Source organism: Nicotiana tabacum, chromosome 3 (genome assembly GCF_000715075.1).
Source record: "Nicotiana tabacum cultivar K326 chromosome 3, ASM71507v2, whole genome shotgun sequence".
Lineage (NCBI taxonomy): Eukaryota > Viridiplantae > Streptophyta > Magnoliopsida > Solanales > Solanaceae > Nicotiana > Nicotiana tabacum.
Genome location: NC_134082.1, coordinates 193363005 through 193385589, shown reverse-complemented (window position 1 = coordinate 193385589; position 22585 = coordinate 193363005). Strand labels below are relative to the sequence as shown.

General features: G+C 34.7%; 1 protein-coding gene across 1 annotated transcript; it reads left to right on the top strand.

Moving 5' to 3' along the window:
* The first annotated feature begins 2911 nt into the window (after nucleotides 1–2911).
* LOC107814751 (cysteine-rich receptor-like protein kinase 15) lies at nucleotides 2912–7191 on the top strand. Its single transcript, XM_016640199.2, has 7 exons — nucleotides 2912–4116; nucleotides 4558–4743; nucleotides 4844–4971; nucleotides 5096–5306; nucleotides 5432–5669; nucleotides 6367–6517; nucleotides 6710–7191. Exons 1-7 carry the CDS (start codon nucleotides 3354–3356, stop codon nucleotides 7064–7066), a joined length of 2034 nt encoding a protein of 677 aa, XP_016495685.1. The 5' UTR covers nucleotides 2912–3353; the 3' UTR covers nucleotides 7067–7191.
* The last annotated feature ends 15394 nt before the right edge of the window (nucleotides 7192–22585 follow it).

Below are 22585 nucleotides of genomic sequence, written 5' to 3'. Positions count from 1 at the left end.
TTTTCGTTTTTGTCAAATGTAAGATAGGGGGTGTTGGGTATTTGGGTTATGGACCAGGTCATGGGGAAGGTTGGGTATTTTTTGAGCTTGTGGCTTGAATTTGAAGAAGAGCCCAATTCCGATTTTCTTTATATTTTTGCTCTCTTTTCTTCTTTTATTTTTCTAAAACTAAATTCTAAAAATCCTTAAATTATTATTAAGTTATAAAAGCGCAAATTAACTCCCAATAACAATTAACACACAATTAAGTAATAATTAAGCATAAAATTGTACATTTGGACATTAAATGCTAAAAATGCAAAAAATGCCTATTTTTGTAATTTTCAATTTTTGTAAAACAAACTTAATTACTAACAATTGTAGAATTAAATCCTGCATGCAAAATGCGACATATTTTTGTATTTTTTATTAATTTAACAAATAAACATGCACAGACAAATACAAATAATTATCCAAAAATGTCACAAAAATTCTCAAAATTGCACACCAAGGAAAATCATTTTATTTTGAATTTTTTGGGAGTAATTCTTTCATAGGGCAAAAATCACGTGCTTACAACCCCTACTGCCAATCTACAGAGGGCTCGCTAGTGCCCAACGGCCAACGAATCAAACTAGAAGGAAACAAGTCACTACAAGTACACTTGTAGAATGATTGAACTATTGTGAACTAAAGGGACAACAATTTAGCTAAACACCAAAACGGAAACCGTAGAACGGGTGGTATCAACTCCCGAGAACCAAACCTGTGTTGACTGACTTTACTTGGTGTAGTTATACGCTCACGCACCGCTTACCACCGCCCTTTGATGACGCTCGCTCAGATTGTTTTCCTTTGCTAGTGCTTGTGCGCCCAACTTGTCTTCGACAAGTTTGCGAACTTCCCTGAAAACACAGAATATACCACGACCCAAAAAGCAGGAGGGCTGTCACCGCTACCACCGGTGTAGCCCTGACAGTAGTAGTGGAATTATAGGGGAAAAGCAGAGAACTATACAAAATTCACCAAGTTCTACTGTAGTACAACAAACTGAACAATTGCAAGGTAGAAATCTTACAATTTTTTAAGAGGAAATCCGCTGTCGAAAAGGATCAACCCGAAAGGTCGCCGGAGCTCTGATACGGGATCTTTGCAGTTTTTGTTTTTTTGGGGGGGGGGGGGGAGGAACAAGAAAAAGAAAAAGAAAAGAAAAGGAAGAGGAGATGATCAGAGACGGGAAGAGCAGTGTTCGGTGCTCAGATATCCACCGACGACGGTTCGGTAGTGGGGGTGAAGAATAAGCCGGGGATTGAGGGGGGTTATGAGAGAGATAACAGACAGGGGTGGGGGTATGAGAGAGATTAGGGAAGAGAGATGGGATGAGGGGGGACTTACCTGGGGAGTGGTCGCCGACGGGTGTTGAAGTAACCGTTAAGGCTGGGGGCTTTCAGAGATAAAGAAATGAGAGAGAGAATGTTGTCAAAGGTAAGAACTTTATCTCAACATTACTGTAAACAAATCTCAAGTTAAAGTTCTTAACCATGCCTAATGAAATATCTTAAATGAAAATTATGAAATCAAAGCTCACAGATTTATCAGTCGAGCCATATTCATTACTCTAATAAATAATATATCCACATTTAGAACATTGACACATCGATTAGTACTTTTAAAAAAATAATATTAACAGATAAAGCTTTTAAAAAATTAATATTAAACACAAATATCTTTGGTTTTTTTAAAGTTTTACTAACTATAAAAACTCATTTGTTAAATAAATTTATTTTTATTATTTAAAATAAATATTAAAAGTAAATTTTCTTATCGTTTTTATATTTTAAAATATGTTCATGTGTGAATATGATTAAGCAAATTGAGTGCCATGGAAAAATTAAATGTGTGATATATTATAAATTTAATAAATAAAAAAATATAAAGTTATTTTAATTATAAGTAAAATACCTAGATAAAAATATATTATATAGTATATACTTATAGAAGGTGTTTGGCTGGGTACGGAGTTTAAGAAAAAAATAAAGACTTTTAGAATTTGTAGCCCTAAACAAGTTAAAAAGGGCTCCAACGTATTTATATAGTTATAAAAACTTCTCATTAAGAGTAGAATTGGAATTTTAAGCTAAATTATTTCCAAATTTAGAAAGGGATCATTCTTTTTTGAACGGATCAAAAAAGAAATAGGTTCACATAAACTGGAACAGATGAATGAAATAGTATATATAATATAGAAGATATTACCTAAATGAGAGGATTTATAATACCAAGGGAGTAATAGATTTTCAAGTAAAGTATTATAAAATCTAGCCAATTTAACTATTGTGATAAATAGAGCAAAGTAAAATAATTTTTGTGTAACAAAAGAAAGAAAGTGACTTTTGGGATAATGAACACAAAGTTGAATGACCTTTACATAACTAAAAAAATCTTTTGGGTAATGAACACAAAGCTGAATGAGTAATCTCCAATTGCTGCCCGTTACGCGAAAGTATACATGCTAGTAGCTTTTAAGTACAGTCAAATTTCTTTATAACATCATCCTTATACACTTCACTATAATCCTTATACACTTCACTATAAAAGTCAAGCTTTTCATGAATCAACTTTTATATTATGCTATAATATATATTCTCTATAACAACACCTTGTTATAACAACAAAACATATTTGGAAGAAACGAGATTATTACATGCAGGTTCGAAAGAGGTATAACCAAGCAGAAAAAATATTAAAATATTGGTATTTTCAACTAAAAGTAATATATCAAAAATTTAAAAGAGGAATAAGCAAGCAGAAAAAATATTAAAATATTGGCCCACGAGCTGCAACATGTATACTCCATCTGCCATTGGGATACGGATCTTCAGTGGTAGGTACTACATTGTATAATTAAAGTGTCTGCAAATTGCTAAACGATACAATTTTTCAACCTAGACCTCTAATAAACAATGGAAAGAAGAGGAGGCGCCGCCCCCCCCCCCCCCCCACCCCCAAAACCCAACAAATTAGAGTTGTTACGAGTAAATCAACTCCAACAAAAGTCAAGCAAAAAGTAGTTTTTTTATATTAAGCTAAAGGCCACTAACCTTTAGAAATTAGAAATGGCGGCCTTAAAAAATCAATCTCCTAATTTCTTTCTTGGTTCTCAGAAATGGTAGTCAACCGCACCCTTTCAATACCTTTTCTCTAGCTCTGTTTGCTCTTTCAAGCCATTGGAATTCTTGGGCTTCTGAACAAATTACTTGATATTTGTACATACTCAGCAGCCAATTAGTATCAAAATCTGTCTGTCACTTGTACCCAACCATTCTATGTATTACTTGTTCTTCAAAAATATCTATTCTTAAACAGCAATCGCCATGGCTATTCAGAAGTGGCTACTCTTTCTTTTTTTTGCATATATATCTTCGTGGTCTCATCCTAGCACAGCTGATTTCCCATATACTTTATGTGGTAACAATAATAACTACACCGAAAATAGTGCATACCACAATAATCTTAACAAACTCCTCTCTTCCCTTTCCTCAAATATGGATAAATATGGTTTCTATAATGCTTCCGTTGGCCAAAACACCGACATGGTCAGTGCTATTGTGCTATGTAGAGGAGATGTGGAGCTGCTAGAAGCATGTCGCACTTGTGTCAATAATGTTGTTCAAAACCTTACACAGTTATGTCCTAACCAAAAAGAAGCTTCTGGTGGCTCTGATGAATGTATGTTACACTACTCAAATCGATCCATTCTAGGCACTAAGTCATTTTCTACTCCATATTATTTGTGGAATACTGGGAATGCCTCAAAACCCGAGGAATTTAACCAGGAGTTGAGAAAATTATTGGAAAATTTACGAGACCGTGCTGCAAATGGTGGTCCATTTCGAAAATATGCTAGTGGTAATGCGACAGGTCCAAATTTTCAGACTATATATGCGCTAGTGCAGTGCACTCCTGATTTATCTCCTCAGAATTGCTTTGATTGCTTAACCGACGCTTATGGAGATATGCCTAATTGTCCTTGCAATGGCAAGAGGGGTGGCAGAATCATAGGGACTAGGTGCAACTTCCGTTATGAAAGTGCCCGTTTCTTCAAGGAGGTGGCGTTAGAAGCTCCGCCACCTGCAGGTCAATTACGTTTTAATTGTTCCTTCTGCTCATCCTAATTTGTTGATTGTCTACTTTTTATACGTGTATCGAAGACTTAATTAGTAAATGAAAGTTTACCTTTTCCAACAGTTAAGCTTCAATATGGTAGTGAATTATCAAAAAGAATTACCATGTGTTTGACTCATAGAAGAAATAATTAGGCGTGCACTAGAGGATGCGTCTTGAAGACATAATTAAGTAAATGAAGTATACCATATGAAATGATCACCCAAAATTAACAGTATCACACCACAAATTTTAACTTGTGTTGAAGAAGAGCTTATTAATATTGTAGGAGAATATTAAATTTGTCATATTTAGTACTACTATGTATTACTTTTTGAAATAACCTGAAAAGGGAAGCAGAACAAGTGAATTGGAAAAGAGAAGATACTATGCTAATTTGAAGCATTTTTGTAGGGAATGATGATAAAACAGTTCCAATAGGGAAGGATGATGGAACAGCTCCAACAGGGAAAGACGATAAAACAGCACGAACCGTCATCATTATTGTCGTGCCAATTGTTACAGTTGTTATTCTTATTGTTTGTATTTATGTCATCTGTATGAAGATGCGAAAGAGGAAGCTGGTGGACGAAATTCAGAGTAAGCGCAAACTACTAGGAGTAACAAACTATGATTAAGGAAAGCTGAATTCTTAGGACCATGTTTCATTAATTTGTTGTATGCTTATGTTTGTGTGAAGGTATACACGGGGATGATATTAGCACCGCAGAATCCTTGCAATATGATTTTTCTACAATTAGAGCAGCAACAGATAACTTCTCAAATGCTAATAAGTTGGGACAAGGCGGATTTGGTCCTGTGTACAAGGTGATTAGGCTTAATTGATGTATATGATGGACACTGAGGATTCGTATAACTGACCTAAACTTGCGTGGGATTGAGTAGTTGTTGCTTAATTCATACATTTTCAATTTATGCCCGTTTGCTTCAGGGTAAGCTTCCAAATGGAGAAGAAGTAGCAGTAAAAAGATTGTCAGCAGACTCAGGTCAGGGTGATCTAGAATTCAAAAATGAGGTGGTGTTGGTTTCCAGGCTTCAACATAGGAATTTGGTTAGGCTACTGGGATTTTGCCTAGATGGAACAGAGAGACTTCTTGTCTATGAATTTGTTCCTAATGCAAGTCTTGACCAGTTTTTATTTGGTACGTATTGCTTAATGTTTTGCCGGTCTAATTTTACATGTTGTCTGGTTGTCTGCCTTATTTTCCGGAAAACTAATTCCAATTGTTACTCAGCTTGAAAATTATATTTTTGATCTTGTTGCCAGATCCAGTTAAACGTACGCAATTGGATTGGGAAAGACGATCCAAAATCGTAGGAGGCATTGCTAGGGGAATTCTTTATCTTCATGAGGATTCTCGACTTCGGATCATTCATCGTGATCTCAAAGCTAGTAATGTTCTACTAGATGCAGAAATGAATCCTAAAATCTCAGATTTTGGCATGGCAAGGCTATTTACATTGGATGAAACTCAAGGCAACACAAGCAGAATTGCTGGGACCTAGTAAGTTTCACATCTCTCATTAGATAGACTGTTACTCCTTTTTCATATCATTCTCAAGGATTCATTATGCATTTAGCAAGAATAAAAGCTGACTCGAGACAAAAGCAAATCTGTCCTTGAAATGTTGCAAGAATTTTAAATATAGATTTTGCATGTCATTGTAATCTCTTTAATGAGTTCTGGGAATGAATTCTCCTTGTTCAGAGAGGAAATTACATATCATCTCTTGGCAGCAAAATATAAGATGTAGGTCTTAACTCATCAAACTTGAAGTTTGCTCAGCCAACAATAGATCAATAGTCTAAGAGTTGTCTTCACATTGCAGTGAGAAACATTCTCACTAAGGAAAGGCGGAAAAAAGAAACAGAAAGCAGAAACTACCCAATTTGCAGTATAAATGGCAGCACAACATTTACTGCTTCGGTGCTTCCTAAGTTCATTGAAAGAAGTCGAAGTTCTTTAATGACCCTTGCATGTAGTTTGACTTTAACATGAAGTAGTACCCAATTTTGACATCTTATTTGAGATTTGTTTATCCCACTGTTTGGACTACTAAACTCCAGAATTGAATTTTTGGCCTTTTTACCTCGGTCTGTTCATGTGAAGTGCAACATATATTTGTACAAAAAAAAATCTTTAACAACTGAATCATATCTAAGTTGCAGAATGTTATGTCATTCTTGTTTCTGTTTTGCAGTGGATATATGGCACCAGAATATGCAATGCACGGACAATTTTCAGTCAAATCAGATGTTTTTAGCTTTGGAGTACTAGTCCTAGAAATTTTAAGCGGCCAAAGAAACACTAGTTTCAGAAATGGAGAATCTGTGGAAGACCTTCTGAGCTATGTAAGTAACTAGATTAATCAAGCAAGTAATCCTAAATCCGAACTAGTTGGGACCTGCTACATGCATTATTATTAGCCTTTTGGAATAAAATTTATTCCAAAATATGTTATGTTTTAGAAAAACAAGAATCAATTACTCCTCCTACTTCTTTTTCATATGATTTCGTATGATTGAAGAACTGAACTATGACAGGCTTGGTCGAACTGGCGTGAAGGAACAGCTACAAATTTGATAGACCCCATGTTGAGGGGAAGCACGGGACTGGTTCGTGACATAATGAGATGTATTCACATTGCTTTATTGTGCGTTCAAGAAAATGTGGCAGATAGACCAACTATGGCTGCAGTAGTTCTCATGCTCAGTAGCCTCTCTTTGAGTCTTCCAATGCCTTCAGGGCCTGCATATTATATGCACACCGACATTAGCCCAGAGATTTCGCTTATTCAGGAATACAATTCAAGAATGTCAGAATCTAGAGAACTTGCCAAAAGTAAATCTATTTCTTCATCACGAAATGAGGCGTCGTTGACTGAGTTATATCCTCGTTAACAGTTCTTAGACATAATAGCCTTTTTGTTAGTTTTCTCATTTACTTTGTTATTTTGTTAAAACTCCAATTAGTTTGGGATTGATATTTTTATTAAGAAATGGTACTCCACGGCACCCTTTCAATACGTTTTCTCTACCTCTGTTTACTCTTTCAATCCCTTGCAATTCTTGGGCTTCTGAACAAATTACTTGCTACCATTACATATTCAGCACCCATGTCAGTTTTAACCAACCGTTCTATGTATTTTATTTTCTTCAAAAATATCTATGCTTCTACATATCGAGCAACTTAATTAGACCGCCACGACCAGTTGACCATGGCTATTCAGAAGTGGCTACTCTCTTTTTTTTTTTGCATATATACCTTCATGGCCTCATCCTAGCGCAGCTGATTTCCCATACACTTTATGTGGTAATAATAATAACTACACTGATAATAGTGCATACCACAATAATATTAACAAACTCCTCTCTTCCCTTTCCTCAAATATGAATAAAACTTAGGCAAACTTTTTCGAGAAAATGTCGCTTGGACTAGCCATATTCTGAAAAGTAATTCCAGTAATACATATAATATATCCATCAAACTAAAAAAAACAAAAAGAGAAATAAAAAAAGGCTTTTATTACTACTATAATAGAAGTTGGCTTATCTAATTTCTCTTCAACGAACAGAGCAACGTATTATCATTGATACAAACATAACTAATGGTTCAAAAAGCCTTACCTAGATAGTCCTTTAAGTATGGGCATAAGAATATTTTTGTCCTTTATTTGTACCACTGAATATAAAACATCCATTATCTTTGTAAAAGTGGAGGACAGTTTTGGTCTATTTCTTAAGAGAAAATGGATTACGGTTTTTGTATTGCTCCTGTTTTTTTATGATTGGCAAATGTGTTTTTCAAGTTTTCTTTTATGATGATGAGTGGCAATGTGGAAGAAGTAAGCGGGAATTTGATGATGAGAAGAGAGAATGGTACTTTTGATCTTCATAATTTCAAGCAGGGGTGTTCATAAAAATCCGAAAAATCGAACCAAGCCGAAAGTTAAACCAAACCGATCAGAAAACCTGATACTTTTTGGTTTGGTTTGGTTTTGGTTTTGAAATTTAAAAACCGATCGAATTTGGTTTGGTTTTGATTTAGTTAAAAAACTGAACCAAACCGAATATAGAAGTAGTTATTTTAAATTTAGAATTACACATATATATATGTATACTTTTATACAAAGTTTCAAATTTTTTATAGTAAATGTTAATCGTTTGCACTTTTAATATAGTTCTTTACCTTTACATTCTAGTTTGATTGATAGTTTTCTTTTGTTAAGTGTAAGAATCTATTTCACGTTAAAAATAATATATTTTTAATTGAGTCCCTAAATTATTCATCACTATTTGATTCAATTATCATCAATATATCTTGATAAATAATAGATCTCTCAAAGGGTAATTGATTTGATAGTGTTACGTTAAAAATGTGGTCGCCGAAATATATGTTTGGTAGTGTATGTCTTATATTTAAGAAAAAAACCGACAAATAACCGGAAAAACCGAAAACCAACATAAACCGAATCGAGAAAAAACCGACTTAATTGGTTTGGTTTGGTTCTAATATTTGAAAAATCGACTTACTTGATTTGATTTCTTTTTAGGGAAAAACCGATCCAAATCGAACCATGAACGCCCCTAATTTCAAGAATGGTATTTTGGCTAATGTTCAAAGGATCGTTTCTGAAATAGATTCTTCTTCTTCTTCCGGGGATTTTACGAGGAAACGACGGACGAAGAAGACACCTAGAAGTTTGGAATTTTAAATTATGTACTTTCTTTTATCCCTTTTCTTTTTATGTTTCTTCTCATTTAAAATTGTGAAATGTACCGAAGAAAAAAAATTAAAGTTTGAATATTTAATCATCGAAATTTAGTTTGGCATTTATGTAATCCAATTTCCAAAGAGATACGAGCTGTGTTTTACATACGTTTTTGAGTTAAGAAACTAAAGATATAAATTTTTGTTAGATCCCCTTTTGTCCATCGACTTTTTTTCCCTTTTTCTGAATCTTTTTCAAAAAACAAGTTTATCCACGAAATTTTACAAGTTTTTGGGGAATCTCCGAAATGAATTTTTCAAAAACTAAATTTTCATAAAGACTATTTTCCTCACTAGCAATACTACAATATTTTTTCATGTGAAATGCATATCTAAATATAATTTCAAATATCATTTTTTAACTTTACTCCAAAAAATACTTTTTTCGAAAATTGCAATTTTTATGTCGAAACACCTACTTAAATTTGCTTTGCATTTTGGTCTGTTACTTATGAATTTTCTGAGATTATGTCCAGACGGACAAAAACCCTCCCCATTAGGGGTGACCCTCATTTTTTGTTACACCTAATAGCCTATATATATAAATTAAAAATAAAAAGTTTTGTGAAGTAAAAATGTTTGATTTATTTCTTTAACAAATATGGAGAAGAATGATTTGCAACTGTTATGATTTCTGCCAAGGAAATTGCATTTGAAATGAATATCGAACCCAAATTTTGTAAGAAACATGTGATATATAGGAAGAAACAATTTGAGGAGAATTTTGATAATGAAATCTCAAAAAATTTCGAAGTGTCCTTTAGAGTCGATTGCTTTTTTTACATATTCCTCGGGTACATAATAAATGACTTTTTGACCTTCGTCACACTCTTAAGAAAATACTAACTTCTAGAGAAAAAAAGGTATTTGGCTAAATTATCCTTAATTAAAATTTATATATTGTTAACTTGACACATTGAGATATATAAATAAGGGCAAATTTTGGAAAAACAAAGATAATTCCTTCTCAATTATATAAAAGGACACTTATTTTGGACCAAAATAAAAGCCACAAAAATCATTTATTATAGACCGGAGGGAGTAGTAGACAAGATTATTTTTTCACTTCAAAATAGATTTGAACAATTAGAAGCATATGAAAATATTTTTGATTTTCTATTTAGCGGTAAAAAATTGAGATCACTAGAGATGGAAATTTAAAAATATTGCTTTAATCTTTAATGTTCCTTAAAGTATAATAAGCAACTCGATGTTAATTGTTTAGATTTATATTCTGAATTAACAGTGTTAAAATATACAATTAGAGGATAACAATTTAATTGATATACTCAATCAAATAAAAAGATTTGATTATTTTTCAAATGTCTATATTACTTATCGAATAATATTAATAACTCATGTTACCGTTGCTTAAGCGGAAAGAGCTGTTTCAAAATTAAAATTGATAAAATCTTAAGATCAACAATGTCTCAAGAACGATTAAATGGATTAGCTATATTGTCAATTAAGGAAGATTTATTAGGAGAAATTGATTATAAAAAATTATTAATAACTTTGCATCTAAAAAAAGAAAAAGAAAATTAAAATAGACTTCAAATAAAAATAAAATATTTTTTAATCAAAAAGTTAAGACCAGAAAATTTGTCGGATCGCCCCTAAATGAAAGTTAAGGCCCTTTATAAAGTTTGACTGTTGAAGTTTGGCAAAATGCCAAAGTCCCACATTGGTTGGGAGTTAAGTTTGGGGGGGATTTTTCCCCTATAAAAGAAGGCCTAATGTTTAGGATTGAAACACACCTCTCATTTGCCTTCTCATCTGTTTAAGGCATTTGTATCTTCTCTCTTTAGTATTATTTCACTTGTATTTTTGGAGTGAAATAAAATATTGGTTGTGTCCGAGGAGTAGGCAAAATTAGCCGAACCTCGTAAATTCTGGTGTTCCCTTTATTGTTGTTTTATTGTCTTATTTATTATTTGGTGGCTGTCATAATTTTTGGTATAGTAGTTGTGACTTATTCACACTATATACATTTGGCTTCCGCAACAATTGGTATCAGAGCCAAGGTACTGTCTAAGTATGCTCTGTGGTTGCAGCATAGTCTGATCTTCCACATCAGAAAAGATTTATCTTGGTAACTGAGTCAAGGTTCTGTCTGAGTATGCTCTGTAGTTGCAGCTTAGTCTGATCTTCTACATCAGAAAGGAAATAATCTTGATTTGTGTCGTCAGCTATTAAATAATATTTGTGTCAAATATGGGGGACAATAAACAAGAAGAATCTACATCAAGTGTCAACAATACGTCATCATTGGCATCTTCGCTTATGACAAGAATTGTGTCAAATGCGAAATTTGCGGTCGAAATATTTGACGGGTCCGGACATTTTGGGATGTGGCAAGGCGAGGTTCTAGATGTCCTTTTTCAACAAGGGCTAGATCTGGCCATTGAAGAAAAGAAACCAGATGTTATTGGAGAAGAAGATTGGAGAATTATCAACCGTGTTGCTTGCGGTACCATTCGATCCTACCTTGCTAGAGAGCAGAAATATCCATACACAAAGGAAACTTCTGCAAGTAAATTATGGAAAGCACTGGAGGATAAATTTTTGAAGAAAAACAGTCAAAATAAATTGTACATGAAGAAGAGACTGTTTCACTTCACCTATGTTCCTGGTACCACGATGAATGAACATATCACCAGTTTCAATAAGTTGGTTACAGATTTGCAAAATATGGATACAACTTATGATGATGGTGACTTGGCCTTGATGTTGTTGGCGTCACTTCCTGATGAGTACGAGCACCTTGAAACTACTCTACTCCATGGAAATGACGAAGTTTCTCTCAGAGAAGTTTGTTCGGCTTTGTACAGCTATGAACAAAGAAAGCGAGAAAAACAGAAGGGCGGAGAAGGAGAAGCACTATTTGTGAGGGGTCGTCCTCAAAATCAAACGAGGACAAAGAAGGGAAGATCCAAGTCAAGATCCAGACCCAGCAAAGATGAATGTGCCTTTTGTCGAGAAAAAGGGCACTGGAAGAAAGACTGTCCGAAGTTGAAGAATAAGGCCAAACATAACAATGGAAAGGCCATTATGGATTCAAATGTAGCTGATTGTGATGATTCAGACTTCTCATTAGTTACAACAGAGTCATCAACATCATCAGACATATGGTTGATGGACTCGGCTTGTAGCTATCATATGTGTCCCAACAGGGACTGGTTCATGGAATTTCAAGAAGGAGAATATGGAGTCATCCACACAGCGGATAACAGCCCTCTTACCTCATATGGCATTGGTTCAATACGATTAAGGAACCATGATGGAATGATCAGAACATTGATAGATGTTCGATATGTACCGGATTTGAAGAAGAATCTCATCTCTGTGGGAGCCCTAGAATCAAAAGGGTTCAAAATCATTGCAGAAAATGGAGTGATGAGAGTATGCTCCGGTGCACTAGTGGTAATGAAGGCTAATCGGAAGAATAATAATATGTACCGCTATCGTGGCAGTACAGTTATTGGGACAACGACAGTAACATCCAGTGACGACAAAGAGGCAGAAGCAACCAAGCTATGGCACATGCGCTTGGGACATGCTGGAGGAAAATCCTTGAAAACTCTATCAGATCAAGGATTGTTAAAAGGAGTAAAGGCTTGCAACTTGGAGTTTTGTGAGCATTGTGTTAAAGGGAAACAGACAAGGGTTAAATTTGGTACAGCGATCCATAATACTAAAGGCATTTTGGATTATGTACACTCTGATGTTTGGGGTCCTTCCAAAACACCTTCATTGGGTGGGAAGCACTATTTTGTAACCTTTGTTGATGATTTCCCGAAGAGTATGGGTGTATACAATGAAGAGCAAAGATGAAGTGTTGGGAATTTTTCTCAAATGGAAGACGATGGTGGAGAATCAGACAGGCAGGAGAATCAAGTGTATTCGCACAGACAATGGAGGTGAATACAAAAATGATCATTTCAATAAGGTCTGTGAAAATGATGGCATCATCCGACACTTCACTGTTAGACATACGCCACAACAGAATGGAGTGGCAGAACGTATGAACCGGACCTTGCTGGAGAAGGTACGGTGTATGTTGTCCAATGCTGGCTTGGGCAAAGAATTTTGGGCTGAGGCAATTACATATGCATGCCACCTCATTAATCGTCTACCATCTGCTGCTATTGATGGCAAAACACCATTTGAAAAATGGTACGGAAAACCTGTTGTAGATTATAACTCTTTGCACGTGTTTGGCTCAACTGCATATTATCATGTGACAGAGTCAAAATTGGATCCAAGGGCAAAGAAAGCTATTTTTATGGGAATTACTTCTGGAGTCAAAGGATATCGCTTATGGTGTCCTATGACAAAGAAAGTAATATTCAGCAGAGATGTTACCTTTGATGAATTTGCTATGGTAAATAAGGTAACAGAAGATACCAAACAAAATGAAGGTGCTTCTAAGCAGGTGGAGTTTGAGGGAAAATTTATTTTTCCTACACAAGAAGCAGAGGAGGAAACAAATGAAGATTACCCTCTGGAAGGAGAGCCAGTAGAGGAGATTCCAACTCAGGAATCTCAACAACAACTTGAATCAATAGCAACCAGCAGGCCAAAAAGAACAATAACGAAACTTGTTCGTCTCATAGAGACGGTTGCTTGTGCAACCTCAATTGTAGCTGATGATGTTCCTACTACTTATAAAGACGCTGTCCAAAGTTCAGAAGAAGATAAGTGGAGGATTGCCATGAATGATGAAATACCCTTCATCAGAATCATACATGGAGATTGGCCAATCTCCCGAAGGGAAAGAAAGCCATTGGGTGCAAATGGGTATTTGCAAAGAAGGAAGGATTTCCTAACCAAGTAGATGTTCGCTACAAAGCAAGATTGGTGACCAAAGGATATGCTCAAAAGGAGGGAATTGATTACAATGAAGTGTTTTCTCCAGTTGTAAAACATTCCTCCATTAGAATTATGTTGGCTTTGGTAGCACAATTGGATTTGGAACTAGTTCAGATGGATGTAAAAACTGCGTTTTTACATGGAAACTTGGAGGAGAAAATCTACATGACTCAGCCAGAAGGATTCAAAGTTGCTGGAAAAGAAAATATGGTGTGCAAACTTGAAAAATCGTTGTACGGATTGAAACAATCTTCTAGACAATGGTACAAGCGATTTGACGAGTTTATGTTGCGGCAAGGGTACAAGAGAAGCAAATACGATCATTGTGTGTATTTGCACAAGCTTAAAGATGGTTCCTTTGTATATCTTCTCCTATATGTTGATGATATGTTGATAGCTTCCAAGAATTTGGAAGAAATTGATAAGTTGAAGATTCAACTGAAGAAGGAGTTCGAGATGAAGGATTTGGGTGAGGCAAAGAAAATTCTTGGCATGGAGATAATTAGAGATAGACGTTCAAAGAAACTCTGTTTATCTCAAAAGGAATATTTGAAGAGAGTACTTCAACGTTTTGGCATAGATGACAAGACTAAGCCAGTTAGTACTCCACTTGCTTCCCATTTTAAGCTAAGTACTACTATGTCGCCAATGGATGAAGCTGAACGAGAGTATATGTCAAAGGTACCATACGCAAATGCTGTTGGTAGCTTGATGTATGCAATGGTTTGCACAAGGCCTGACATTTCACAAGCTGTTGGAGTTATTAGCAGATATATGCACAATCCAGGGAAGGAGCATTGGCAAGCTGTGAAGTGGATTCTACGGTATATTCATAATACTGTAGATGTCGGGTTAGTTTTTGAGCAGGAAGACAATCAGTTTGTAGTTGGATATTGTGACTCAGATTTTGCGGGTGATATGGACAAACGAAGATCAACTACTGGTTATGTGTTTACTTTTGCAAAGGCACCAGTTAGTTGGAAGTCTACTTTGCAGTCAACAGTTGCTTTGTCTACAACAGAGGCAGAGTACATGGCTATTACAGATGCTGTGAAAGAGGCAATTTGGCTTCAAGGATTGCTAAAGGAGCTTGGTGTTGAACAAAAAGGTATCACAATTTTTTGTGATAGTCAAAGTGCTATTCAATTAGCGAAGAACCAAGTTTATCATGCAAGGACGAAGCACATTGATGTTCGGTATCATTTCGTACGAGAAATCATAGAAGAAGGTGGAGTCACGGTGAAGAAAATTCATACTACAGAGAATCCTGCTGATATGCTGACAAAGGTGGTGACTGCGGTCAAGTTTCAACATTGTTTGGATTTGATCAACATTGTTGAACACTGAAGATTGAAGATGAAGACGCAACCAAAATTTGTTATTGAGAGAGAATTGAAAATGTGGAATTTTGCCAAGGTGGATATTTGTTGAAGTTTGGCAAAATGCCAAAGTCCCACATTGGTTGGGAGTTAAGTTTGGGGGGGATTTTTCCCCTATAAAAGAAGGCCTAATGTTTAGGATTGAAACACACCTCTCATTTGCCTTCTCATCTGTTTAAGGCATTTGTATCTTCTCTCTTTAGTATTATTTCACTTGTATTTTTGGAGTGAAATAAAATATTGGTTGTGTCCGAGGAGTAGGCAAAATTAGCCGAACCTCGTAAATTCTGGTGTTCCCTTTATTGTTGTTTTATTGTCTTATTTATTATTTGGTGGCTGTCATAATTTTTGGTATAGTAGTTGTGACTTATTCACACTATATACATTTGGCTTCCGCAACATTGACTATAGGCGCATTAAATAATTCAAATAAAAAAAAGTTAAGGCGCCCCTGCTCCCCACTGCTTGCATTAAATGGTTTTTTGCTGAGATCACAATCGATACTATTTTTGGACAATTCCAAATCCAACGGTTCGACATTAATTAAAGTCCATATTATTTTAGATGCAATAAAAAATTATGGCTTATTTCCAAGAATAACATACAAGTCAAGCTCTTCCTACAATCGATCATCTAGAGAGCTTGCATATGATGTGATTCGTCTCTATTGTTTCATCTCCACAGTCTATCTTTGCTAAACCTTTTAGATCTTTTAAGCCTTAATTAAACCCCTCCTCGTATCTCTGCTTCATACGATACCCCTCATTTTCTCTCTGTTGATTGGTAACCCGCCTTATTTCTCTCTTGTTTTTGTTGAAAATCGGTGAATATTAATTTTGATAATTAACAAATATGGCAGTTGTATTGGGTTAATTAGTTGAAGGACCTTGACATGTTGGTTTGTTCTTGCAAAGTGCTGGGACTTCACTTTAGCGCCAGATATTAGCAATTGCGCAAACAGTAGAGAATCTTGGTAAACCTTTATTGTTGACTTAGGTATCAAGCTTGTGAGAAAGTAGAATTATAATTAGAGTCTTTCTAAGGAAACAAATATATTTCCTTATTCTCAAGGTTAGCAGATCTTTTGAAGGATATATTATGCACGAAATTTATGGGAATAAAATAGTTTTTCTTGATGGAATAGAATTAAAATTGGTGTAAGAAACAAATAAGAAAATTACGTGGTCATATATGGTAAGTTTTTTTATGATATAGCTCTCTTATTATTTATTTTCTTTTTAATTTGGACTCCTGTAATACCCAATGTTTATTTAGAGCATATTAGTCTTTTATCATAACTTTAAAAAAAAAAACTAATCAAGTAAAAGAGGGACAAAAGCCCACCGGAACAAAAAGCAGCAAGGGGGTTAGGGATAGGGAGACGCAGCAAGGGGGTTAGGGATAGGGAGACGCAGCAATTGCTGCTAACAAGGTCTAGAAGAAAAGAAAATAGAAGATAAGGAGGAGGAAAGCCAACAGCCAAAGTACACAAGGAGAGTTGGGGAAAAAGCTTTGGTTCCGCAAAAAGGAAGCTTTTTCCAGCTAATTTTTTGTTTCAAATTTCAAGGTACTTTGTTTCACCAATTTGAGAATATATCTTAATGATTGGAATTAAATAATGAGATTGGCTAAAAGTGAGTGAAAACAAGGAAGGATATGTAAAACTTTTGTTAATCTTTAGCAATCCGTGGAGGAGTCATGAATGCTTATAAAGAACTTTGTAGCAAGTACCATTCTTGCCCTCCAAACAAATTGAATTCTTATTCATTTAGAGATTGTAGTAACAATGTAAAGCAAGATATAAAAATATGAATCATCTTTCATTTCAATGAAATACGCCTATATGAATTGACAGAGAGTCAATAGTTGTATTCCAAGAAAAAAAAAAGATAATAAGGTTAGTGAATTAATTAAACTTAACAGAAATTAACCGATTGTATTGGTAGTTCATAAAGTTGATATATAGATTGGTTTTATGATAGTATAGGTAGTTGAAGAAGTTGTACGGATTGCTCGTGCAGACGCGTTTGGTATTTCGGCACAAATATTGTGAGTAGTAATCTTACCGCAATTTGTGTTTTCATAACTTGCATGATTTACACATGATTTTTAAGATGAATATGTTACCGATTATTCTGAGTTGCATGTGGGACAAGTCTTTTATTAGATAGAAACCGAAATAGTTATTTGAGATGGTTATTGTGGTTTTAAATATTTCCGTTGTCACTAGATATGTTTTACTGTTACTTGAATTTACTGTTATCGAAATGAAATTATATGATTTGATAAGAACCGAAATGCCCTGTATTGTTTTAAAATATTTTCTACGAGTATATATACGGATTACAGAGACAAGTATAAATGAGAGTAGACATTGAAGGATCCTGTAGCTAACGAAGGTTCGTTAGACCTGGTGCACCTTGTAATTACAGATTACCGTTATAGCCCTCACTAGTGGGAAGGTAGAACTAGCATACCGTTACCGATTTCCCTCGAGTAGGGACTACCGTTATATTTGACTTCTTGTGAAGAAATCCACAGTTATACCGATTACATGATTTGTTCATTGAAACCTCCCAAAATATGAATATTGATATTATATAGTGGTTACCAAGTTTATTACGGAATTGTCAATCGTATTATACTACAAGAAAAACATGATTGAGACTGAACATTGTTTATTGTTTCTAAAAGGGGCATTTTTATGATAATTTCTGTTTAATATAATAGCATCTTTTCTGACTTGTCCCCAAATAAAAACGGTTGTGGTTAATTGTTATTACTCACTGAGCTAGCAACTAATTCCCCGCTAATTTTTTTTACAGAGACAACATTTGACGCGGAGGATTTTGTTAATTAGAACGCACAGGTTGATAGTTCTTAGTGAGCCTCGCATTTGTTCGCGTGGGCGGAGACTTTATTTATTGTTATACTCTTTTCTTTGAACTCTTAGAGTCGCTCCATAGTCATTATTTTAGTGTCATGAGTATTCTTTTGTTATTATAGTCTTATGTTGAGTATCGTTCTCATTTATTAAAGTTGGAGATAAATTAGTATTTCTAGTGGTTAGGTGGTGGTTTAGTTATGGTGGAGACTTGTATTGGTTACCTGACAAGTTGTCAATTGTTTGGTATGATATTAGGATGTTTGGTTGTTGATTTGAGACAAGAAAATTTTTGGAATGGTCCAAAGACAGGCTACTCTAAATGAGGTTTTCAAGGCCTCGGAAGCACATAATGGATAAGAAAACAGGTGATGACTCTTTGGCTCGTCACAACAACAACACACATATTCAAGCGATAAAAGAGACGGAGAAGAGAAATTTTATATTCAAAGGAAAAGGACAATACATGAAAAGCATAAAAGTTTAGTCAAAGGGGAAAGGAGCTTAAATATAGATACATCTTAGATTACTCTAACACATATATTTGTGAATTTCATCCATACGAAGGCTTTGATGTTCACTTCATCAATACAAGAACTTTAATGATCTTTCTAACCTTAAATGGGAAGGCATTGAGTTTACCTGCTATTTATAATTATTCGATGATTAGGTGTATATGCTAATGGTAAGTAGATCGATATTTGTGATGTGACAATTTTCCAGACACTACTTACTCAGCCATAGCGAATAGAATCCCCAAGTCAAACTCAGCGGAGACATACAACAAATAAAGAAGTAGATGAGCAAAAAGAAACCATCTAGACGTAATCTGCAATTATAACACATTATAATATAATAATGAGCAAACATAAGATTGTCAGAATGATTATAATACAAAATCAAAGAATCCAAAAAGTGAACAAGTTGTACGTCACACTTACTAACAGGGTACATCTAGAAGGAAGAAAAAAGCAAGATAAAAGAAAATTTACCATAATTTAACAAAATAAAGCACACACCAGAAATAACATAGATCTAAATTAAGAAATTTAGGAATATAAAGGAATGAATATGAAAATTAGACAGAACAAATAGTAGAGGAGGAAACAGTAATCACTACAAAAATGAAAAAAAAATCCAACACATTTAAGGTAAAGATTCGCAATACTCGCTGGACATTCTTCCCCAATTTCTGTTATAAAATAATTTCTACAATTAAAAAAAAAATATTAATGATACCAAAATTGAGTATTGATGCAGGAGTAGTTTCTCCAATGATATCAATTGAATATGAAGCAAGAAGCCCTACGTCATAAACTACATTATATGTGGAGCGATCATCATCATTGTCAACTGTAGCCGGTCTAATTGATACCTTGACACAGTTAGCACCCTTGAGAGGTAGAAGCCCTAGTTGGCGCAAGCGATTTGATCAACAATTAACTTAGCAGTTGGTCACTATGTGTCCTTTGAAATTTGAAAAAAATCTTGCAATTGTTTTCGTTAGTTATTCGAGTCAATATTTTACCTAGGATTAAACTAAGTCATGCAAAGCAAATCTTTATGAAACACCAATATCCCAAGAAATATTTAGCATAAGAGAAAAGCACAATTAAAGACACCAAACGATGTTATAGTGTTTTTTCAAATAGAGGATAATTTTCTTAGCATTGCAGCATCTAACTTTCCAATTCGGATGAACATCAACTATGTACCTTTAAAAGATTGAGATTTGAAACGAACAAAAATTACAATATATAAACTCAGCACTTCATTTGCCAGCAAGCCAAAGTTAGTACATATAGTTTTGCCAGTAAAGATGATAACAGAAATAAGTTGAAAAGCTTCATGGGGTCAAGAACAGAATATTTTGCAAGAAAGCAGGACTTCATTTGACATAAGTGGGCATGGTACCTCAGTGGTACCTTTGTCAACTACTTAAATATCAGTCATCATGTTCTTAAAACTGAATTATGTAAGAATTGAATGATAAAGGAAGGTTAATGGGCTAAATATGAATTACCTTTCGTATCATCAACTAAGCAGTGATTCAATCATAAAGGTGGGCTTCTTTAGCTTGCAAAATTCTCAGACATCATAAAATCTAGAAGCAAAGTTTTGGCAATTACCCATATCCAATTCAAATCATACATGGCACTATGACAGCTTTGCCCAAATTTATACTAAAAACCTGACACCCAAGGTTTGGGTAAAACAAAAGTTACCTACTAAATTCTTCTAGCTAGCATTTGCTCACTTGTTATGTTAACATGTTCATATGACCACTGAACTTCATACTAAATTACATTCAGCAAGAAGTAAATCTTTCTGTTGCATTTCGGAATATGGAATTGTTATGAGTTGAGGTGATGTTCTAGTTTAAATATACTAATTTTTCCACCCCTTAATTGTAGAACCAATTCATTTTCGGAATATGGAATTGTTATTTTTCCACCCCTTAATTGAAAGATCATAAGAATATATGCAATCACTTCTTACAGTCGGTTTGATCAGCAACTGTGCAACTCCAGTTCATGCAGTTCTTTCACAAAAAGCTGCACCACACATGAGTTTATTATACATATAATTTGCAATATGATTCAGAGTTGCAATAGTCGATCGATGAAAGAAAGCTTTTGATTTCTCTTAGTTAACTCATGATTGTTTAAAGCTCACTGCAACATTCTCTCTGGATATTAAAACCACCCCAAAGTATTTGCTTTCTTCTGATTTATGTATGGTTTTTGGCATCATAGAGCAGTCACTGAGTACTTACTGCTCAAGTGGTTGCTCAAAGTTAAAGATGAATTATTTTGCCACTTTTAATTAGTGAAATCTCTGTTAAGCAATTGATTGGTTGTAAAATTGCAAGCAATTGAAGCAAAACACACAAAAAATAAGAAGTACAGAACTGGGAATGATATTACTAACAAAGACAGAACAAGAGGCTGAAAAAAGAACTTTAGCCCGAGAGCTTAGGTCTAGTGGTAAGTGTCAGCTTGTCATGAGTGGATTAGGCACACGTGAATTTGAAAACTATCACACCCTAGTATTTAAGTAGAGAAGGATAAAGGGACGAGCTCAATACCCATCATTTTTTGAAGTGTGCACCACTACCTAGGAGGTTTCTCATTTATTGGGAAAACAAAGAACTTTAGACTGTAAGGAGTAAAATAGAACAACCATGTTCATAGGATTGAAAGCCGATTGCTACTTTCTTGCCTTGGGGCATCGCATTCTGGATAACGTAAGAAAAAGTCTTTCTCTACTGTCTTCAGTCTGGTTTGCTTTAGAAGTAAGCAAGCGGCCACCCTATCAAGAATTTACCAGCACATATAAGGTTGATCGTTTCAAGGCCTGATCTTTTTGCAATTTCTTCTCTTAACATTGGTAATGTCCATTCTTTTAGTTTTACGTCTAGTACTCCACTTCATCCCCACCTATCTTTAATTTTGCTTATTTTTGCAAAGAAGAATAGAGTTGTATGTATAATTTAAGTCTTTTAACTATGTGTGTTTACTGTTGTTTTGTGGCTCCAAATGCAATACAAATTTTATGATTCTAACGATGAACACACGAGATAATGTGCCTGAGTGTTTGAATTGTGTTTTGGTTTCAGAAAAAGATTACATTTCAAAACAATCATTTTCGAGCACAACCAAGGGGATTCAATTAAATTCTCCCTTGCCAGAAAACTACACTGCATAAATAGGGTAAAAACAATTTGTTTATACAAATATAGAATTTCAATCCTCTTAGCATTAGAGAAATACATGATTAAATGGCATATGTGGCCCATTGTTAGAATTTCTGACTCCGCCACTGAGCACCAATATAGAATAAGCAAATTACACGATCCAATTAGGGCAATTGTAGGCTAAACATGTGCTCGAGATATAACAGCGCAGAACACGAAGTAATTTTGTTTTTACATAGTCCGTGTGCTTAGATATAGGACATTTACACTCTATTCAATTTTAACACATAATACACTGTCCACGAGCTTAAGTCACGCATAATGCGGCGACAATCAACAATCTGAAATACTCCATATTAATCCATGAAAGAAAAGACTCTGGACTACTCTATACCAAAAACACTCACAAATTGTGGAAGTCTTATGTTCGTTCTTTTAAGTTGATAAACAGAAAACTTAAACTTTCACTTAATCAACATGCACACCCAAGAAAACAATTCCTACAGATAAGTATTTTAAAGAGCGAAAAGCACATAAAAGCGACAAGGTCCCGTGGAGCTTGAAGCGAAAACAGGAAGCGAAGCACATGCTTTTTTCAAGTGAAGTGCACAATTACAGAAAATTAAAACCAAACATAGATGCATTAGTAATATAATAATCAAAACGCAATAAATAAATGAATTCACCAATATATGATTACCGATTTTATTCCAACTCTTCAAAGTTGAGCTTTAAAGAACCGACAGTTTTTTGTTTAATTCACTTAAGTCATTTAACTGAAGTGCATGGCTTGACCTACAAAGCAATAAACCCTCGC